At 39.7% G+C, this 25,041-nt stretch overlaps 1 protein-coding gene across 3 annotated transcripts in view; it reads right to left on the reverse strand.

The window, feature by feature from the left end:
• Window positions 1-7,637: 7,637 nt before the first annotated feature.
• LOC135468616 (uncharacterized) overlaps window positions 7,638-25,041 on the reverse strand; it is a 33,363-nt gene continuing 15,959 nt past the window's right edge. Inside the window, exons 9-13 of one of the 3 annotated variants that reach the window (XM_064746964.1) lie at window positions 24,081-24,245; window positions 15,513-15,772; window positions 11,947-12,033; window positions 11,017-11,231; window positions 7,638-7,926 (exon numbers count right to left, since the gene is read on the reverse strand). In XM_064746964.1, coding sequence (XP_064603034.1) covers window positions 7,719-7,926; window positions 11,017-11,231; window positions 11,947-12,033; window positions 15,513-15,772; window positions 24,081-24,245 — 935 coding nt within the window. In that variant the 3' untranslated portion in view covers window positions 7,638-7,718. Of the gene's footprint in view, window positions 7,927-11,016; window positions 11,232-11,946; window positions 12,034-15,512; window positions 15,773-24,023; window positions 24,246-25,041 lie in introns of all 3 variants that reach the window. The other 2 variants (XM_064746963.1, XM_064746962.1) reach the window with 2 other exon arrangements.

The following is a 25,041-nucleotide window of genomic DNA, read 5'->3' on the forward strand; positions in this document are numbered from 1 at the left end:
GGCCTGCATGTTTCAAGTAATGTCAAGTAAAGTAATTAACATATTCGGTACCGTACCTTAAAACGTAGATCTAATGTACCCTTGTGGCGCCTTGTCCCAGTCCCATGCATCCAGTCATGGGCGACATGGCCAGTGCCTTGTCGTCTCCCACCACCACGGCGTGTACTACTCCGGATAATACCATATTTGATCACTTTCAAGTATTACTCTTGAAAAGAAACTAGGCTTGGTCTAAATCTATTTATTTATTTATTTGGTGTTTTACGCTGTACTCAAGGATATTTCACTTATATGACGGTGGCCAGCATTATGGTGGGAGGAAACCGTGCAGAGCCCGGTGGAAACCCACGACCATCCGCAGGTTGCTGGCAGACCTTCCCACTTACAGCCGAAGAAGAAGCCAGCATGAGCTGGACTTGAACTTACACTGACCGCATTGGTGAGAGGCTTCTGGGTCAATAAACTGCGCTAGCGCGCTAACCAACTGAGCCATGGGGGCCCCGGTCTAAATCTTAATATACCATTTGTAGCCATGCCTGTGGTTTGACCCAAGTCTGCATAAGCCATGATGCTACTTTGCTACTGTTTAAGCGTTTACATGAACGGTTAGAATAAAACCCTAACCGAGGTAAATTGACTGAGGCCGTATTTCACCGGTTGTGTGTAACCATTTGTCATCACACTGTCGTCACTGCTCTGGTATTTCCCTCTATGCTGTACGTCTTTAATTATATTGTATACCTACCTAGACCTGGATTCTGCCTGTGGACTAATCATTCCCGGGGCTTGGTTCCTTTGCATTGTTGTAATGTGATTGTATGTTAAATGTGATGAAAGAATTCTACACCATACAATGACGTCTAATAAATTCCATTTAACATCACAGTTAGATAAAACTGAGGTAAAATGAAGAGGCCAGATTTCACCGGTTACGTGCGACCATTTGCCAGCTATCACATTGTCGTCGCTGCTCTGTTTTTGCCCTCTATGCTGTAGCCGTATTTCACCAGTTACGTGCGACTATTTGCCAACTATCACACTGCCATCGCTGCCCTGGTTAACCTCTCTATGCTGTTGCCGTATTTCACCGGTTACATGCGACCATTTGCCATCTATCACACTGTCATTGCTGGTATAGTTTTTCTCTCTATGCATGCTGTATGTGTGACTCTCGGAAAACGTGTGTACTAGTTCCACAAGACTCACCTGATCATGGGACAATAATATAACTGTTTTCTTTCTTTCTTTCTTTCTTTCTTTATTTATTTATTTATTTATTTATTTATTTATTTATTTATTTATCATTGGTGTTTCACGTAGTACTCAAGAATATTTCACATACACGGCGGCGGCCAGCATTATGGTGGGAGGAAAGGGGGAAACCAACTCAGTTTCCAGTACACGTGGACGTGAAGCCTTACATCCACTACTGTGTGTCTGGTTTCACGTCCAAGAGTACTGGAAACTGAGTTGGTGTTATTACATCCGCTATTGTATGTAATACCACCAACTCACATTCCAGTACACATGGATGTGAAGCCTGACACACAGTAGTGAGTGCAATAACACCAACTCACTTTCCTGTACACTTGGATGTGAAGCCTGGCACAAAATAGTGGGTGTAATAACACCAACTCACTTTCCTGTACAAGCCTGGCACACAGTAGCGGGTGTAATAACACCAACTCATCTTCCAGTACATTTGAATGTAAACCCTGACACACAGTGGTGGGCGTAATAACGCCAACTCACTTTCCAGCACACATGGATGTGAAGCCTGACACACGGTAATGGGTGTAATAACACAAACTTCATCTACTTACTGAAATGCTAAATTTCTTATCATCTTTTTCTTCTGTTTCTGAGTTTATTGTGTTAATTTATACGTTAAGAAACATTACATACATGAGTAAAATATGCGCCTGAAAGCTGTTCTCCAATGAGCGATATGAGTGGAAACTACTTCTCGAGTCTGTAATCTGTCTTGTCATTTTCACGTGAAAACCATATCCCAGCAGCAAATACTTCATCCTCCCATCGGTCAAATCAGTATGATTTGGGGGTTTAAGATAGCATGTATTTTAGTCCGATTCATTTAAATGCCACTGAACATGACAATGATTATAAGATAGCGCACTGGAATGAAGCATGAATCAATTTACTTTTTTCAATTGTTTTTTAATTCTGAACCTGGGCTACTAAAACTCAGCGACTCTGGTTGTTGTGACATCATGTGTAGTAAGGGAGGATCTAAGTTTTCCCAGCGACTCTGGTTGTTGTGACATCATGTGTAGTAAGGGAGGATCTAAGTTTTCTCAGCGACTCTGGTTCTTGTGAATGTCTGTTAACAGATATTAAATTTGACAAGCCTGCACATCTTATAGGGGTTGTATGTAGATCACCTAGTAAAGATGTCAGTGTCTTCAACAATCATATATTACATACTGCAGAAAAATACCGAAACACATAAAACAAATTGTTATCACTGGGGACTTTGATATTGACCTTTTCAAAAATCTTGATCAGTAACATTAATTGATATTCACAAATTGTTTTGATAAGTATCTTCTCTCTGGAATCCTATTAACAGACATAACAGATCATTTTCCGATTTATCATCTCATTAAATACAGAAAAAAACTTGCAGTACCGGAAATACGATGCATCGGAGAAGCAAAATTTTATCGATGAAGGACAAACTACAAACTGGAACTCTGTTCTAAATTCAGCCGATGTCACTCATGTTATGGACAGTTTTGGTCAAATGTTCCCCATCTACGACAGGTGTTTTCACATTCTTCAATTCAGTTTTCATGGAAAGAAGATCATAAAACCGTGGGTAAGAGGCAGCCTTCTGACATCTATATAAACGATTATACCAACTTAAATATAGAGATGAAGTGCCTGTACAGATCCTCCAGGAACAAGTTCAACAATAGAATTCGCTCAGCAAGAAAGCATTTCTTTGAGCACAAGTTTAATCAAGTAATCAATGATATTAAATGTACCTGGAAAGTTTTAAAATGAATGAATCGCAGGGAGTCTCCAGAACTACCTTTGCCTTCATTATACATGGTACTGACACAACCGATATTGCCACAACCGCGAACACTTTAATATATGCTTTTATTCTGTAACCAGTAGTTTGGACGCAGAAATTTCGACAGTAAATGGACACTGTACAGATTAATTAAGTGACAACTTATCTTACTTAGCTTTAAGTGTGGCTTAAAGCTGGAGAAGCTAAGTTACTGGAAATCTGCAGACCTGTATCTGTACCCTGCTATACCCTGATTTATAAAAACCAATATGGCTTCAGAGCAAATCGCTCGACATTTCTAGCTGTTTGTTCATTATATGATAAATTAGCGACCTCCGAGGAGAACAAACTGTACAGTATAGTCACGTCTCGACCTGTCGAAGGCATTTGATGCAGTAAATCATGCCATACTTTTGCGTACACTTGAGTAATATGGTCTCAGAGGTATAAGTAACTCTTGGTTTAGAAGTTATTTATATAATAGAACTCAGTGTGTATCGTTTTCTGACACTTTATCATCAACTGAATCTGTACAATGTGGAGTTCCACAAGGCTCTATTTTAGGACCTTTCTTGTTCCTACTTTATATCAACGACATCTCTAATGTATCTATCCTTCTTCATTTTATTTCATTTGCAGATAATACCAGCACAATTTACTCCTCTCATAATATAAATGATCTCTCTATTACAATATCAATTAAACTTGAAAAACTTCATACCTGGTTCTGTTGGAATGGTCTATTTTTAAACATTACAAAAACAAAATATCTTCTAATTACCGTACCCCTCTCACTAAAAAGATTGTAAATTTACCAACCTCTCTCAAAATATGTGACAATGAAATAGAAAGATCATAAGAATTCAAATTTCTCGGAATAATCTGTAATTCCAAACAACTGGACCTCCCACATTGACTATATTAGTGCAAAAGTATCTAGAAATCTCGAGTTGATAAGCCACATAACGCATTCTGTTAACAAGAAAACATTGTATATTCTGTATTTTTCTCTTATGTATCCTTACCTTTCATATGGAAACATCATATGGGGTAATACATATCAAGCTCATCTCATACCCTAACAGATCCTCCAGAAACGCGTCATTCGAACCATCAATCATTCAAAAAGAACTAAATGATAACACGCTCCCTCCGTTCCGTCAGCTATGTATCCTACCTCTGTAAGAGCTGAACATCTTGTCTGTATCACTCTTAGCACATAACTTTTTTTTATCGTCTCGAGCTTATTCCTCCCAGCTCTAAAACTTATTTGTTAAAACAATGTTAGCCACCATCACTCTGTGACCAGAGCCACGCGATTTGATTATAATTAAAGATCTGTGTACAGAACGAACTTAACATACTTCTCGTTCTGAGCAATTTGCCCTCGAGAATGGAATAAACTACCCATTATTCTTCATAATATAAAGTCAACATCTCTTTGAATCCAGGCTTAAATTATATCTCATTGAACATGTTAATTAAGGCGCACTTTTGGTTGCTGGTGTAGGTTAAATGACAAATATAAAAAGGTAAATAAAAGTCAAATAATAAATGCTTACAAAGTTTCCTACATGTTTTATGATCCGTATTTTCGTCCATTTGTGCTGTCACCCAGTACGTTTATATGTGACACACTGTAATATCATTACCATTAAAGCATATATATACCCTATTATATAACACTCTACTTTCCATGGGACATGACAAGCTCTTGTGAGCTTTAATCCTGCAAAATGTATTCCTATGTATTTAATCTAAGGTTTATGGTGAAGAAATATGAAATGAAAATGAAATGCACTGACTTTTCAGTACACATGGATGTGAAGCCTGACACACAGTAGCAGATGTAATAACACCAACTCACTTTCCAGTACACATGGATGTGAAGCCTGACACACAGCAGAGGATGTAATAACACCAACTCACTTTGCAGTACACTTGGATGTGAAGCCTGGCACACAGCAGAGGATGTAATAACACCAATTCAGCTTCCAGTACATATGGATGTGAAGCCTGACACACAGTAGCAAAAGTAATAACACCAACTCACTTTCCTGTACACTTGGATCTGAAGCCTGACACACAGCAGTGGGTGTAATACCACCAATTCACTTTCCAGTATGCATGGATGTGAAGCCTGACACACAGTAGTGGGTGTAATAACACCAACTCACATCCCTGGACACATGGATGTGAAGCCTGACACGCAGTAGTGGGTATAATAACAAGAAGTTACTTTCCAGTGCATATGGATGTGAAGCCTGACACACTGTAGTGAATGTAATAACACCAACTCACTTTCCTGTACACATGGATGTGAAGCCTGACACACAGTAGAGGATGTAATAACACCAATTCAGCTTCCAGTACATATGGATGTGAAGCCTGACACACAGTAGTAGGTCTAATAACACCAACTCACTTTCCTGTACACGTGGATGTGAAGCCTGACGCACAGCAGTGGGTGTAATAACACCAACTCACTTTCCTGTACACGTGGATGTGAAGCCTGATGCACAGTAATTGGTGTAATAAAACCAACTCACTTTCCATAACCAAAATTGTAATTCATAGCAGACAAAACATATTTAGGTACAACAGAAAAAACCCCAATGTACTGCATTTGAAGGTTTTTAATACTTTTTAATACATGATTTTCCCAGAAGGTTAGTGCTGCTAATGTATGCATGTTTTGGGGAGGGTAGTATTTGTCATATGTGATAATGTGGAATCCATTCATGTAGGCCCTATATGCTAATATCCACAAGAGCTGTTATACAATTGTAGACCTACTACTGTGTGCACATAGCAGCCTCAGGCTCTACATCTGAACAGCTGAAGTGAATGATACCCTCCAAAGCCAGAAAACAGTATTGAGTTATAACATATACATGTATGTAGAACTGTACATGCACAATACAATTCATTCCTGGAAGTGGTTGGAATCACACAGTAAGCATAAATATTTCCAGCTATAGAATTCTAAATTAATAAACAAAATAGTGTTAGGCAGTTAGTCTGAATGCATTAACTCTGACTACAAACATGTTCATTACATATACAATCTGCTGTAACTCTCTTCACATTGCAAATCTATTTAATAACAATCTGTAATAACTCAGTTTACATTACAATCTGTGATAACTCAGTTTGCATTACAATCCGTGATAACTCAGTTTGCATTACAATCTGTGATAACTCAGTTTACATTACAATCTGTGATAACTCAGTTTGCATTACAATCTGCGATAATTCAGTTTGCATTACAATCTGTAATAACTCAGTTTGCATTACAATCTGTAATAACTCAGTCTGCATTACAATCTGTAATAACTGTCTGCATTACAATCTGTAATACCTCAGTCTGCATTACAATTTGTAATAACTCAGTCTGCATTACAATCTGTAATACCTCAGTCTGCATTACAATTTGTAATAACTCAGTCTGCATTACAATCTGTAATACCTCAGTCTGCATTACAATTTGTAATAACTCAGTCTGCATTACAATCTGTAATAACTGTCTGCATTACAATTTGTAATACCTCAGTCTGCATTACAATTTGTAATAACTCAGTCTGCATTACAATCATAACCAAGGACATTAAAATTCCATCGTAAAAACATGTGACTGACATACATACAGAGGGAGCATTTCATACCGCTGAAAACTTAATTAATTAATTCAAATCAAATACAAATGGCCAGTAAGAAATCTCACTATAAGCACTCAGCAAAATAGACATAACTTTTCTCACTGTTGCAGGCAGAAAAGACAGATTCACATGATCTAGCAACACTTTCAGTGATCTCCTCAATTCACCAAATATACACTAGGTAGATGTATTAATCATATGAAAATTGATCTTTTCAATCTACATAAACCTGGATGTATCTACCTCTATTACAAAACTGCTGCATTCATTTATATCTATAGACTGGGCTCCACACAACATAGGTACTACTCAAAATCCTACAGGTGTTTATACCATTGTGCCTACAATATATTTGTACTAGAACCTCAACTCTGACTGAATAGAAAACGAAAAGAAAACGAAATGACATTGATCTGCTGAGAAAGAAATATTCAACACCTCTTTCTGAATCTTAACAGATTCTTTGCAAAAGAGTGAAGTGAAGTAATAAATGGCAAGTCAGACAAGTCCTATTCACCAGGACAGAGTCACCGCACGCAGAAACAAGTCCTATCTACCAGGACATAGTCACTGCATGCAGAGACAAGCCCTATCTACCAGGACATAGTCACCGCACGCAGAGACAAGTCCTATCTACCAGGGCATAGTCACCACATGCAGAGACAAGCCCTATCTACCAGGACATAGTCACCGCATGCAGAGACAAGCCCTATCTACCAGGACATAGTAACTGCATGCAAAGTCCTATCTACCAGGACATAGTCACCACATGCAGAGACAAGTCCTATCTACCAGGGCATAGTCACAGCATGCAGAGACAAGTCCTATCTACCAGGGCATAGTCACAGCATGCAGAGACAAGTCCTATCTACCAGGGCATAGTCACAGCATGCAGAGACAAGTCCTATCAACCAGGGCATAGTCACAGCATGCAGAGACAAGTCCTATCTACTAGGACATAGTCACCACATGCACATGGAACGTGTATTCCATGTATTGCATGTACGGAACTGGACAGCTTACTTCTTACTCTTACCCTTATTTTTACCCTTACTCTTACTTTTCTGTACTGTTGGTTTATTAGCCTCTGGAGCAGTGGTACTTTTCTTCTTGCCCTTTTCTTCCTTTTTCCTCTTTTCATACAAAGCTACCTCAGCCTCTGAATCAATCTCACTTTTCATTCTCTCGTACATCAGTCTTTTCCACTCCTTGTCTGGGCCTTTCTCACTGAAAAGAGGATTAATTTGTAATTAAGATACAAAAAGAAGCTGAATGTGACACTGGCTTTTATGTTGATGATAAATCTTCACACCACGATGCCCACTGCTGAACACAGAAGTAAACATGACATCTGTAACCAAATCTTCACAACACAATGCCCACTGCTGAACACAGAAGTAAACATGATATCTGTAAGGTAACCAAATCTTCACAACACAATGTTCACTGCTGAACACAGAAGTAAACATGACATCTGTAAGGTAAACAAATCTTCACAACACAATGTTCACTGCTGAACACAGAAGTAAACATGACATCTGTAACGTAACCAAATCTTCACACCACAATGCCCACTGCTGAATGCAGAAGTAAACATGACATCTGTAAGGTAACCAAATCTTCACAACACAATGCCCACTGCTGAACACAGAAGTAAACATGACATCTGTAATGTAACCAAATCTTCACAACACATTGCCCACTACTGAACACAGAAGTAAACATGACATCTGTAAGGTAACCAAATCTTCACACCACAATGCCCACTACTGAACACAGAAGTAAACATGACATCTGTAAGGTAACCAAATCTTCACACCACAATGCCCACTGCTGAACACAGAAGTAAACATGACATCTGTAATGTAACCAAATCTTCACACCACAGTGCCCACTACTGAACACAGAAGTAAACATGAGATCTGTAATGTAACCAAATCTTCACACCACAATGCCCACTACTGAACACAGAAGTAAACACGACATCTGTAAGGTATCCAAATCTTCACAACACAATGCCCACTACTGAACACAGAAGTAAACATGACATCTGTAACCAAATCTTCACAACACAATGCCCACTACTGAACACAGAAGTAAACATGACATCTGTAATGTAACCAAACCTTCACAACACAATGCCCACTACTGAACACAGAAGTAAACATGACATCTGTAATGTAACCAAATCTTCACAACACAATGCCCACTACTGAACACAGAAGTAAACACGACATCTGTAATGTAACCAAATCTTCACAACACAATGCCCACTACTGAACACAGAAGTAAACATGGCATCTGTAAGGTAACCAAATCTTCACACCACAGTGCCCACTACTGAACACAGAAGTAAACATGACATCTGTAAGGTAAACAAATCTTCACACCACAGTGCCCACTGCTGAACACAGAAGTAAACATGACATCTGTAAGGTAACCAAATCTTCACAACACTATGTTCACTGCTGAACACAGAAGTAAACATGACATCTGTAAGGTAAACAAATCTTCACAACACAATGTTCACTGCCGAACACAGAAGTAAACATGACATCTGTAACGTAACCAAATCTTCACACCACAATGCCCACTGCTGAACATAGAAGAAGTTACATCTGTAAGGTAACGAAATCGTCACAACACAATGCCCACTGCCGAACACAGAAGAAGTTACATCTGTAACGTAACTTAATCTTCATAACACAATGCCCACTGCTGAACACAGAAGTAAACATGACATCTGTAAGGTAACCAAATCTTCACACCACAATGCCGCCTGCCGAACACAGAAGTAAACATGACATCTGTAATGTAACCAAATATTCACAACACAATGCCCACTGCTGAACACAGAAGTAAACATGACATCTGTAATGTAACCAAATCTTCACACCACAGTGCCCACTACTGAACATAGAAGTAAACATGACATCTGTAAGGTAACCAAATCTTCACAACACATTGCCCACTACTGAACACAGAAGTAAACATGACATCTGTAATGTAACCAAATCTTCACAACACAATGCCCACTACTGAACACAGAAGTAAACATGACATCTGTAAGGTAACCAAATCTTTACACCACAGTGCCCACTGCTGAACACAGAAGTAAACATGACATCTGTAAGGTAACCAAATCTTCATATCTTCATAAGTTTACATATACCGTGTCTTCTTGTGGCAGGGCAAGTCCATGTCGCCAAACTGCTCCTGCCACTGAAGCACCACGCCGAATACACTAGACATGGCACCCTAGCTAGTCACATTATACACACACTGAGTCAACCAGTATGTTTCCTTGCAATCACTACCATTCTTAAAGTCTTTGGTATAAAAATTGAATGTATTATTGCTTAGAGTTTTAATTCTACATTGTGCCAGTGACCTGCAGACCACAAACCACAACAAAGCTGCCTGCTGTTGTATATAAAGTGTAATATTCTTTAGTATGCTGTAAAACATGAATCAAATAAATAAAGGAATAAATAAACTACTCATGCCACCTTGCATTTCAGAGGAAACCATTTGCTCATGAGTCTGAGTAACTTTCTAACACAACTCCAATTAGCTAGCAGGAGCTGGACCTCATCACCTGATTTAATAACTCAATGTCATCCTGTCAGACAGAGGAAATCCCTGCTATGACCTTGGCCTTGCCAGCAAGAGGTTACACAAATGCCCTGATTTTTTATTACTATCTATGCATTAAATCTGTCAGTTTCAAACCCAGAAATATATATCCTAAACTTTCGTGTGGTACCATCCCACACCACCACATACAACACATCAAAAAATCAACCTAGTACGACCACAATTTTAGAGCTGTTTTGCTGGAAATGAAGTCACACCATTTAGTCACCTTGGTAACCTTAAGGGCATGGGTATAGTAACACTTAGCAAAAAGTTTTCAGTTTTATGCAAAACAGACAAAATTCTGATATCTTTTAACTGGGTGCAAAATAGCAGAGTAACAAGTAGAAATGTATAGTGTATGAACAACCCGTACCGATAATGACTGTGTGGCAGTGTTACCCAATATCAGTACCCCTTCACCTTCCAGATCTGAGACAAATCTTGGACCCAACAGCATCAATTGCACAGGTGTAACCTACAGCCTGACTTAGCCCAATGAGACACTTGTTTCTCACTTATCTATCTTGTCACATTCTTGACTCAAATCTGTAGGGGTCATACTCCAGGAGAACCCATTAGACAGTTTTGCGAGTAAGGCTTCCAATTTCAATGAAGTGTAAGTGTCATACATATACCTGGATGTCGTTCAGGCCTGGAGCCTATGACTTCATAACTTACAGCATCTTCCTGTAGACATCCATAAGGGTCATCAGTGTTGTTTTGATGACAGGGTCCATGTCATCTGTCAGCGGTCGCTGAGTCCAGTCAATCTGCTCATCACCAGGGATACAGGCATCAGAACATGACAGCTGCTGGGCTATGTCTGACAGAAAATTACTGGCACCAGGGTCCAGGCTGTTGTCAGGCTTCTTCGCCAATACCTCATACATGGTCTGAGAAAACACAATGTGTCAAAAGCCAGTAGAAAACATGCCAATAAAACTCAGAAGCATGTCCATGGGAAATGGGAAGCAAGCACTTAATTTATTCCATCTGATTGTTGCAGTTGCAGTGTACATATGCCACACTGGTACTCAAGAATTCTAAGAGTATTTTCAGGTTAAATTCTGTGACAATATATTTATTTATTTATTTATTTATTTATTTATTTGATTGGTGTTTTACACCGTGCTGAAGAATGTTTCACTTATACGACAGCATTATGGTGGGAGAAAACTGGGCAGAGCCCGGGAGAAACCCACGACCATCCGCAGGTTGCTGAGACCTTCTCACTCTGTGACAATATAAACTAATGATGAAAATGTCACTGTGATCTATTTACATTACAGGCAACTAAGTGGCCTTTTTCTCTGTTGTCTCTTTATTTGAAATGTTTGAAGTACAAGATACACTTTACTTTCCATGTAGCCTTCTCTGAAAGAATTATTGTTACTCCATAAAAATAGAAGTTACATATTCCAAAATACTTTAAGCTGGATCTGAGTGCATCTGTGTCCAACACAAAACACTATGTAAAACTGACAGCAGATTTGACATACAGATGAGGAAGTTCAGTACTTGGGAACTCAAGAGTTCTGCTATGATGTTCCTTACAAGAACTGCCGCCCTTGATAAGAGGCCAGAGAAGCTCGTGTCTGGCTGACGTACCTGTACATCGCACAGCTTGGCATGTGTCACACATATCTCATACTCCTTAAATAGCACCTTACATGTAGGAATACAGTTGTGCAAAATCTGTGAAGAATAGACAATGGAAGATCATAATATCTGAATCCGCCAAAGAGCTGCATTTTTGATATCAAAAGTAAATAAAAATTACTTAAATTACATGAACGGAAATTACATGATCCAGAGCCAAGAAAGAATGTAAAGCCTATATTGTCAGCTTTATACAGATCTACACTTGAACCATTAATGTACATATAATATCTATACATTTATTTAAATCAAGCCTGGTGGAACAAACCACTGTCTGCTACATGTACATGTCCCCATGTGTCCTTACATGGCAATAACACCACAAAAGTGTGTCCTTACATGGCAATAACACCACAAAAGTGTGTCCTTACATGGCAATAACACCACAACAGTGTGTCCTTACATGGCAATAACACCACAACAGTGTGTCCTTACATGGCAATAACACCACAACAGTGTGTCCTTACATGGCAATAACACCACAACATAGATTTATCCGTATATCTTACTAATCCCTGGCCTTTTCAAATCCAAATCATTTTGCACTGCACTTGGTTCCATCAAATTCAAACTGTTGGTAAGCCACATAGCCATGATGGCTCATAAAGAATTGTCAAGTAGCTGCTTCATGATCAAAGTTACATGTATGTGCTACTAGCTATTTATAAGATAGCTCTATGAACACAGGGCTAAAAAGTAATGATTAAGGAGAATAAATCAAACACAATTACTCTAAAATAAAGTATGTAAGTATGTATGTATGCTTGGAGCCTTACATCTTAAAATGAAGTTTATATTGACAAATGACCCAGAATTTTGTCCACAAATTGCATGTATAGAGGCAAGTATATGTCACAAAATATCACTTTTGGTGCAGAAATTTTTTTTAATCACACATCATCCAACATTCCACATGAACATAAAACCTCAAAACACCTTTCAAAGATCAGTAGAACTCTACTGAACAGTAGAACGGGCAAAATGTACAGGCGGCCTATAAATATATCACAGGACAGCATACAGCATCAACTTACCCAGTAGGACACAAGACAAAGACATTGCTCAATATATATCCTGGGACAGCACACAGCTTCAACTTACAGTAGGCCAAAGCACAAAGATATTGCTCAATATATATGAGGGGACAGCATACAGCATCAACTTACAGTAGGCCACAGGACAAAGATATTGCTCAATATATATCAGGAGACAGCATACAGCATCAACTTACAGTAGGCCACAGGACAAAGATATTGCTCAATATCTATCTGGGGACAGCATACAGCATCAACTTACAGTAGGCCACAGGACAAAGATATTGCTCAATATCTATCTGGGGACAGCATACAGCATCAACTTACAGTAGGCCACATGACAAAGATATTGTTCAATATATATCATGGGACAGCATACAGCATCAACTTACAGTAGGCCACAGGACAAAGATATTGTTCAATATATATGCGGGGACAGCACACAGCATCAACTTACAGTAGGCCACAGGACAAAGATATTGCTCAATATATATCACGGGACAGCATACAGCATCAACTTACTGTAGGCCACAAGACAAAGATATTGCTCAATATATATCACGGGACAGCATACAGCATCAACTTACAGTAGGCCACAGGACAAAGACATTGCTCAATATATATCAGGGGACAGCATACAGCATCAACTTACAGCAGGCCACAGGACAAAGATATTGCTCAATATATATGAGGGGACAGCACACAGCATCAACTTACAGTAGGCCACAAGACAAAGATATTGCTCAATATATATCAGGGGACAGCATACAGCATCAACTTACAGTAGGCCACAGGACAAAGATATTGCTCAATATATATCAGGGGACAGCATATAGCATCAACTTTCAGTAGGCCACAGGACAAAGATATTGCTCAATATATATCCGGGGACAGCATACAGCATCAACTTACAGTAGGCCACAGGACAAAGATATTGCTCAATATATATCACGGGACAGCATACAGCATCAACTTACAGTAGGCCACAAGAAAAAGACACTGCTCAATATATATCACGGGACAGCATACAGCATCAACTTTCAGAAGGCCACAGGACAAAGATATTGCTCAATATATATCACGGGACAGCACACAGCATCAACTTACAGTAGGCCACAAGACAAAGACATTGCTCAATATATATCAGGGGACAGCATACAGCATCAACTTACAGTAGGCCACAGGACAAAGACATTGCTCAATATATATGAGGGGACAGCATACAGCATCAACTTACAGTAGGCCACAGGACAAAGACATTGTTCATATATATCACGGGACAGCATACAGCATCAACTTACAGTAGGCCACAGGACAAAGATATTGCTCATATATATCACGGGACAGCATACAGCATCAACTTACAGTAGGCCACAGGACAAAGACATTGTTAAATATATATCCGGGGACAGCATACAGCATCAACTCGCAGTAGGCCACAGGACAAAGATATTGCTCAACATATATCACGGGACAGCATACAGCATCAACTTACAGTAGGCCACAGGACAAAGATATTGCTCAATATATATCACGGGACAGCATACAGCATCAACTTACAGTAGGCCACAGGACAAAGACATTGCTCAATATATATCACGGGACAGCATACAGCATCAACTTACAGTAGGCCACAGGACAAAGATATTGCTCAATATCTATCTGGGGACAGCATACAGCATCAACTTACAGTAGGCCACAGGACAAAGATATTGCTCAATATATATCACGGGACAGCATACAGCATCAACTTACAGTTGGCCACAGGACAAAGATATTGCTCAATATATATCCGGGGACAGCATACAGCATCAACTTACAGTAGGCCACAGGACAAAGATATTGCTCAATATATATCACGGGACCGCATACAGCATCAACTTACAGTAGGCCACAAGACAAAGATACTGTTCAATATATATCACGGGACAGCATACAGCATCAACTTACAGTTGGCCACAGGACAAAGATATTGCTCAATATATATCCGGGGACAGCATACAGCATCAACTCACAGTAGGCCACAGGACAAAGATATTGCTCAATATATATCCGGGGACAGCATACAGCATCAACTTACAGTAGGCCACAGGACAAAGATATTGCTCAATATATATCACGGGGCAGCATACAGCATCAACTTACAGTCGGCCACAGGGCAAAGATACTGTTCAATATATATATCATGGGACAGCATACAGCATCAACTTACAGTTGGCCACAGGACAAAGATATTGCTCAATATATATGAGGGGACAGCACACAGCAATTTTAATGTTGTTAACCAAGCATTTTAAATCCAGGTCAGCTGATACACTCTCAGAGTTTACTTGGTGGAAAATTGGATGCTGATTTATGAAAGTAACTCATGCATACATATGTTTCTAAAAAGCACAGTGTAACTTGTGTTCCCATCAAATAATGTTATTTTACAAGGATCAAACTGACATGTAAAAGAAACATTCATATCAAAAAGGTCACCTTCATTATGTTCTTATTGTCCTGGATCAGAAGAAACAATGGCTGGTTTTCACTCAAAAGTTCTGGACACTTTACGAGATCGAAGATGTAGATATTCTTGTAGACATCACTTGCCCATATGACGGAAAAATGTTGTGCTTTGTCGGGAAAACAAGCAACAGCAAGACAATTCTCTCCACCTTGTGTATCAATGCTTTCAAAAAACTGTACTGCCTCCTCACATTTCTCCACACTGTCAATCTGCCAAACGGTTGGGGGGTCTGTAAGTATAACACAGAGCTACAGAAACAATACAGGTAACAGGTAGATCATTTCTCCTCACCGTCAATCTGCCAAACGGTTGGGGGGTCTGTAAGTATAACACAGAGCTACAGAAACAATACAGGTAACAGGTAGATCATTTCTCCTCACTGTCAATCTGCCAAACGGTTGGGGGGTCTGTAAGTATAACACAGAGCTACAGAAACAATACAGGTAACAGGTAGATCATTTCTCCTCACTGTCAATCTGCCAAACGGTTGGGGGGTCTGTAAGTATAACAAAGCTACAGAAACAATACAGGTAACAGGTAGATCATTTCTCCTCACTGTCAATCTGCCAAACGGTTGGGGGGTCTGTAAGTATAACACAGAGCTACAGAAACAATACAGGTAACAGGTAGATCATTTCTCCTCATTGCCAATCACCTGGATGATGGGAGAGGCTGTAAGTATAACAGAGGACTACAGAAATGACACAGGTAACAGGTAGATCATTTCCCCACCCTGTCAATCAGCTGAATGATGGAGAGGTTGTAAGTATAACAGAGAACTACAGAAATGACACAGGTAACAGGTAGATCATTTCTCCTCATTGCCAATCAGCTGGATGACAGGAGAGACTGTAAGTATAATAGAAGACTACAGAAACTACACAGGTAACAGGTTTCACCACACTGTCAATCACCTGGATGATGTGAGATGCTGTAAGTATAACAGAGGCCTACAGAAATGACACAGGTAACAGGTAGATCATTTCTCCACCCAGTCAATCACCTGGATGATGTGAGACGCTGTAAGTATAACAGAGGACTACAGAAATGACACAGGTAACAGGTAGATCATTTCTCCACCCAGTCAATCACCTGGATGATGGGAGAGGCTGTAAGTACAACAGACGACTACAGAGAATACACAGGTCACAGGTAGATCATTTCTCTTCATTGCCAATCAGCTGGATGACAGGAGAGACTGTAAGTATAATAGAAGACTACAGAAACTACACAGGTAACAGGTTTCACCACACACTGTCAATCACCTGGATGATGTGAGACGCTGTAAGTATAACAGAGGCCTACAGAAATGACACAGGTAACAGGTAGATCATTTCTCCTCATTGCCAATCAGCTGGACAACAGGAGAGACTGTAAGTATAATAGAAGACTACAGAAACTACACAGGTAACAGGTAGATCATTTCTCCTCACTGCCAATCAGCTGAATGATGGGAGACGCTGTAAGTAAGAGGACTACAGAAACGGGTAGATCATTTCTCCTCATTGCCAATCAGCTAAATGATGGGAAAGGCTGAAAGTATAACACAGCAGTACAGAGAATACACAAGTAACAGGTAGATCATTTCTCCTCATTGCCAATCAGCTGAATGATGGGAGAGGCTGTAAGTATAACAGAGGCCTACAGAAACAACACAGGTAACAGGTAGATCATTTCTCCTCATTGCCAATCAGCTAAATGATGGAGAGGCTGTAAGTATAACAGAGAACTACAGACAATACACAGGTAACAGGCAGACCATTTCTTCACACTCTCAATCACCTGGATGATGGAAGAGGCTGTAAGTATAACAGAGAAGCACAGAATAACAGGTAGATCATTTCTCCTCACTGTCAATCAGCTGGATGACAGGAGAGGCTGAAAGTATAACAGAGAAGTACAGAGAATACACAGGTAATAGGTGATCATTTCTCCAAACTGTCAATCAGCTGAATGATGGGAGAGGCTGTAAGTATAATAGAAGACTACAGAAACTACACAGGTAACAGGTTTCACCACACTGCCAATCACCTGGATGATGTGATACGCTGTAAGTATAACAGAGGCCTGCAGAAACAACACAGGTAACAGGTAGATCATTTCTCCACCCTGTCAATCAGCTGAATGATGGGAAAGGCTGTAAGTATAACACAGAACTACAGACAATACACAGGTAATAGGTAGATCATTTCTCCACACTCTCAATCACCTGGATGATGGGAGAGGCTGAAAGTATAACAGAGAACTACAGAGAATACACAGGTAATAGGTAGATCATTTCTCCTCACTGCCAATCAGCTAAATGATGGTAGAGGCTGAAAGTATAAGAGAGAACTACAGAGAATACACAGGTAACAGGTAGATCATTTCTCTTCACTGCCAATCAGCTAAATGATGGTAGAGGCTGAAAGTATAACACAGAACTACAGACAATACACAGGTAATAGGTAGATCATTTCTCCTCATTGCCAATCAGCTAAATGATGGGAGAGGCTGAAAGTATAACAGAGAACTACAGACAATACACAGGTAACAGGTAGATCATTTCTCCACACTCTCAATCACCTGGATGATGGGAGAGGCTGTAAGTATAACAGAGAACTACAGAGAATACACAGGTAATAGGTAGATCATTCCTCCTCACTGCCAATCAGCTAAATGATGGTAGAGGCTGAAAGTATAACAGAGAACTACGGACAATACACAGGTAACAGGTAGACCATTTCTCCTCATTGCCAATCAGCTAAATGATGGTAGAGGCTGAAAGTATAACACAGAACTACAGACAATACACAGGTAATAGGTAGATCATTTCTCCTCACTGCCAATCAACTGGATAATGGGAGAGACTGTAAGTATAACAGAGGACTACAGAACTGACACAGGTAACAGGTAGATCATTTCTCCTCACTGCCAATCAGTTGGATGAAGGGAGAGGCTGTAAGTATAACAGAGGGCTTCAGAACTGACATAGGTAACAGGTAGATCATTTCTCCTCACTGCCAATCAGTTGGATGAAGGGAGAGGCTGTAAGTATAACAGAGGACTACAGAACTGACACAGGTAACAGGTAGATCATTTCTCCTCACTGCTAATCAACTGGATGATTAAAGAGGCTGTAAGTATAACAGAGGACTACAGAAATGACACAAGTAACAGGTAGATCATTTCTCCACACTGATGATCAGCTGGACGGCAGGAGAGACTGTAAGTATAATAGATGACTACAGAGACTATAGAAACTACACAGGTAACAGGTAAATCATTTCTCCACACTGCCAATCATCTTGGTGATTGGAGAGACAGTAAAGAAAAAGAAACTACACAGGTACATGTAAGTAGTCAGTTTAATTACTTCCTTTCAATAGACAATATCATACAGTTACAACAGTTAATCAGCTCACTCATCAACAGTTACAACACTGTAATCACCTCACTCACTAACAGTTACAACACTGTAATCACCTCACTCAACAACAGCTACAACACTGTAATCACCTCACTCAACAACAGTTACAACACTGTAATCACCTCACTCAACAAGAGCTACAACACTGTAATCACCTCACTCAACAACAGTTACAACACTGTAATCAGCTCACTCAACAACAGTTACAACACTGTAATCAGCTCACTCACCCACAGTTACAACACTGTAATCAGCTCACTCACCAACAGTTACACCACTGTAATCAGCTCACTCAACAACAGTTACAACACTGTAATCAACTCACTCACCAACAATCACAACACTGTAATCAGCTCTCTCAACAACAGTTTCAACACTGTAATCAGCTCACTCACCCACAGTTCCAACATTGTAATCAACTCTCTCAACAACAGTTACAACATTGTAATTAGCTCTCTCAACAACAGTTCCAACACTGTAATCACCTCGCTCAAGAACAGTTCCAACGCTGTAATCAGCTCTCTCAACAACAGCTACAACACTGTAATCAGCTCTCTCAACAACAGTTACAACACTGTAATCACCTCACTCAACAACAGTTACAACACTGTAATCAGCTCACTTAACAACAGTTACAACACTGTAATCAGCTCACTCAACAACAGTTACAACACTGTAATCAGCTTACTCATCAACAGTTACAACACTGTAATCAGCTCACTCACCAACAGTTACAACACTGTAATCAGCTCACTTAACAACAGTTACAACACTGTAATCGGCTCTCTCAACAACAGTTACAACACTGTAATCAACTCACTCACCAACAATCACAACACTGTAATCAACTCACTCACCAACAGTTACAACACTGTAATCAACTCACCCACCAACAGTTACAACACTGTAATCAACTCACTCACCAACAGTTACAACACTGTAATCAGCTCTCTTCACAACAGTTACAACACTGTAATCAGCTCTCTTCACAACAGTTACAAATATAAGCGTCAAGTCCGACATTCATATACCATTCGTAGTCCGTAAAGGGCGTTCCAAGTAGACAATCGCAAGATCCATTTCCAAAACAATGCTTAACACTAACTCCCAAAGACAAAGGTATGTAAGAAATTATGCAAATAAGAAATAAAGCCGGTTACACACAAGAGAGAAGCAGTGATCAGTTTTCAATGATGCCGGGCAGACAATGAATATTCCAGGCATGAATTCCATATCAAAGTTCAAATTCGTAGTCCGTGAGTTCCAAGTCAAATAACAATTAAACAAGTATCTCAGTCACGCTTTAATTGCAACTGTTCATAAAGGCATCATGCTGATGTAATGAGCATGGCTACCTTTACGGCCCCTAGCCCCAGGTTAAACGGTATTAGATACAGTTTGAAAATGACGAGCGTTACAGACCCTAACTGATCAGATTGTGATTCAAAAGTAACGGACGATTATGTCTTTCCCGTTAATATGTAAAGATCTCATGCTACAAGAGGCGCCATCTATGATGTTACACATGACATACAAGATAAACGGTTACACTGGGCAACCAGCACCATCTATGTTGTCAAATACCATGTACGTGATACACTAAAACAGTAACACTCTCATTCTTTTTCTCCAAAACAGCGCCGTCTAGGTGGTTGATCACAATGCAGATCGCCAGAGATTCTGAACGCTCTGTCCATACCTGCCAACGAGAGTGTTATACTCACTGTAAAATTTGAGAAACTTAGAATGAAGGCGTTTGATGGAGTATCCTTGACAATCTAGTTTTTGAACTAGCAACTTGTGACGCAGATTAAAGTCATCACAATTAACGCAAGATCTGACAAATGCTACAAGGCAAGACATGTATACGCCATGTGCAGGACCCTTTGGTATATTGCTATCTAAATAAGGATAATTTACAATATCAAAATTGAAATTATTCCTTTTGTCGTAAAGGTGGCATGAAAGGAGACCTTTGTCCGTCTTTGTACAGATATAGATCCAAATAAGATGTATCATTCAGGACTATCTGTTGTCTCCTTTAAATCCAATGAAGGCGGATAATTAATTTCTGCATATAGTCGTATTCATATGAAAACAGGTATAGGTCTGCCAAAAGAGGCGTACAATTAGTATCCATTGGAATACTTATGCACTGTTGGTAAATGGTATCTCCGAATTTCACATAAATGTTATTAATGAGAAATTCAAGTATTCACAACACTGTAATCAGCTCACTCACCAACAGTTACAACACTGAATCAGCTCACTCAACAACATTCCAACCCTGTAATCAGCTCTCTCAACAACAGTTACAACACTAATTAGATCTCTCAACAAGTTACAACACTAATTAGCTCTCTCAACAACAGTTACAACACTGTAATCAGCTCACTCACCAACAGTTACAACACTGAATCAGCTCACTCAACAACATTCCAACCCTGTAATCAGCTCTCTCAACAACAGTTACAACACTAATTAGATCTCTCAACAAGTTACAACACTAATTAGCTCTCTCAACAACAGTTACAACACTGTAATCAGCTCACTCACCAACAGTCACAACACTGTAATTAGCTCACTCACCAACATTCACAACACTGTAATCTGCTCTCTAAACAACAGTTACAACACTGTAATCAGCTCACTCACCAACAGTTACAACGCTGTAATCAGCTCACTCACCCACAGTTCCAAAACTGTAATCAGCTCACTCACCAACATTCACAACACCGAATCAGCTCACTCACCCACAGTTCCAACAATGTAATCAGCTCACTCAACAACAGTTACAACACTGTAATCAGCTCACTCAACAACAGTTCCAAAACTGTAATCAGCTCACTCACCAACATTCACAACACCAAATCAGCTAGCTTAACAACAGTTCCAACACTGTAATCAGCTCTCTCAACAACAGTTACAACACTGTAATCAGCTCTCTCAACATCAATTACAATACTGTAATCAGCTCACTCACCCACAGTTCCAACCCTGTAATCAGCTCACTTAACAACAGTTACAACACTGTAATCAGCTCACTCACCCACAGTTCCAACACTGTAATCAGCTCTCTCAACAACAGTTACAACACTGTAATCAGCTCACTCAAGAACAGTTCCAACACTGTAATCAGCTCTCTCACCAACAGCTACAACACTGTAATCAGCTCTCTCAACAACAGTTACAACACTGTAATCAGCTCTCTCAACAACAGTTACAACACTGTAATCAGCTCACTCACCAACAGTTACAACACGTAATCAGCTCTCTCAACAACAGTTACAACACTGTAATCAGCTCCCTCACCAACAGTTACAACACTGTAATCAGCTCACTCACCAACAGTTACAACACGTAATCAGCTCACTTAACAACAGTTACAACACTGTGATCAGCTCACTCAACAACAGTTACAACACTGTAATCAGCTTACTCATCAACAGTTACAACACTGTAATCAGCTCACTCACCAACAGTTACAACACTGTAATCAGCTCACTTAACAACAGTTACAACACTGTAATCAGCTCACTCAACAACAGTTACAACACTGTAATCAGCTTACTCATCAACAGTTACAACACTGTAATCAGCTCACTCACCAACAGTTACAACACTGTAATCAGCTCACTTAACAACAGTTACAACACTGTAATCAGCTCACTCACCAACAGTTACAACACTGTAATCAGCTCACTTAACAACAGTTACAACACTGTAATCAGCTCTCTCAACAACAGTTACAACACCGAATCAGCTCACTCAACAACAGTTACAACACTGTAATCAGCTTACTCATCAACAGTCAAAATAGGCCAGTTTTGATTTCAAATTCTTATTGCTGAAGGTAAGGAAGTAGTATTGTACCATGTCACATGTTAGAAAATAATAGGCAACTACTTTTGATTACAACTGCCATGGCAGAGAAGTCTGAAGAAAAAACATTAGCAAAAAGTTATTAAGAGAAGACAAAATGGGAGGAGACATGCATTTGTGAACCGAAGAAGCTTCTGAGGAAAGAGGTATTATTTGGACCTTCAGACCACGGTGAGACAGCTGATCGGTAAACTAAGCTCAACAAAAGCTGCCTCTTAAGCATTACTGACAAGTCATTATTGGCAAGAGTTATCAGGAATGCAGGCTTTTGTCCCAAAGGTCACCAGGCTATCAGGAACACAGCTTTGTTCAGGCTGTTGTAAAAAAGGTCATTGACCTTTTAGGAACGCAGCTTTGTCCAGGCTGTTGGTCCAAAGGTCACTGAGCTATCAGAAATGCAGCTTTGTTCAGGCTGTTGTCCCAAAGGTCACTGAGCTATCAGGAACGCAGCTTTGTTCAGGCTGTTATCCCAAAGGTCACTGAGCTATCAGGAACGCAGCTTTGTCCAGGCTGTTGTCCCAAAGGTCATTGAGCTATCAGGAACGCAGCTTTGTCCAGGCTGTTATCCCAAAGGTCATTGAGCTATCAAGAATGCAGCTTTGTCCAGGCTGTTGTCCTAAAGTGTGACCTTTATTCTTTCACCTTTACCAATACTTGAATCTCAAACCTGCAATATTCCCCGTTACCACAGGCAACTAAAAAATCACGCAACCAACCAGGATCAGCTTAAAACCCACTATTACATTTAACCTGATAACACCTAATTCACACCTGATAACACCAAACTCACACATGATACCACCAAACTCACACAAGATACCACCAAACTCACACCTGATAACACCAAACTCACACAAGATACCACCAAACTCACACCTGATAACACCAAACTCACACCTGATAACATCACATCCAGATTGTTATTATCTTTTACAGCCACAACTAACATCTGCAAAGTGAATATTTTATATATTTATATTATTCATCACTTATTTTTCAAAGAAATTGCCTAAGAACTAATGATTGAAATTCCAACAGATTTTGAAAATGTTGAACATTTGCCCATTTGTAAGTGTCTGAGCTCTGTGGTATTAAGACTGTTGACATGGCAACAGTAACATCATGTAATGTATCATGATCAAACAAACAAACGATATCAGGTGTTTTATTACACCGATATTAGGCTCACTTCCTTCATTGCCTTCATTACTTTTGTCTCTGGCTGCCCCAGCCTGTTTCTTCTTACTCTTTGACTCAGTCCCCTTCATCTCTGCATTTGTCCCCCGGTCTTTAACTCCTGTCTCTCGGTTCTGGTCCACCTCCATGGATTCCAAACCCTCTGGCTTGTCCCCCTCATTATACCCTGTTCTTCCAGAAACATCAGCCTGTGGGGACACATCCTGCTGCTTTCCTGTTAAAGTAAAAGAAAGCTAAAATATGAAGTGATGTTCAGCATGCAGACAACTGAAAACTATGCGTAAAAATACTTTCAATTATTTTTACTCATTTTTTTAAGAGTGTTCAAAGGCATTCAAATGTCTGCATACTATGGTGGGCTTTATGAGCCATACTGATGGTAACTCTGACGTCCCATCACTTTTTTCTCCTGATGACCTCCAGAAGGAAGGAACATTATTTCAGTAATCTTTTACTCAAAGATAAAAAGAGCCGTGATTAGATCTGAATAAATTTCCTCTGATTACAGTGTCAGAAGTCCTAACCTCTGATAGCATGGTCCATAAAGCCCACCTTAGAATTCAAGTCCTTGAGTGCCTTTAACTCTTTTCACAAAAATCTAGAAAACTTAAATGAAAGTATATTTATGAATCGTTTAAGTGGTCTGTCTAGTGATAGCTACACAGTCTGGACAAAGCTGCATTCCTGATAGCTCAATGACCTTTGGGACAACAGCCTGGACAAAACTGTGTTCCTGATAGCTCAATGACCTTTTGCACAACAGTCTGGACACAACCGCCTACAATGATTTTTAGACGTTTTTTTTTCTTTAAAAATATGTCTGTGATTACAGGTCATGTTTGTATTTATTCCTTTTTCAAAGTCAAATTATTTTGTTTGTTTGACAGGTGTTTTACGCCATACTCAAGAATATTTTACTTAACGATTAGCATTATGGTGTGAGGAACGGGACAGACCCCAGGGGACTCTCACAACCATCCACAGGTTGCTGAGAACCTTCCCATGTACAA

The sequence above is a fragment of the Liolophura sinensis genome, chromosome 6 (assembly GCF_032854445.1).
Source record: "Liolophura sinensis isolate JHLJ2023 chromosome 6, CUHK_Ljap_v2, whole genome shotgun sequence".
NCBI lineage: Eukaryota > Metazoa > Mollusca > Polyplacophora > Chitonida > Chitonidae > Liolophura > Liolophura sinensis.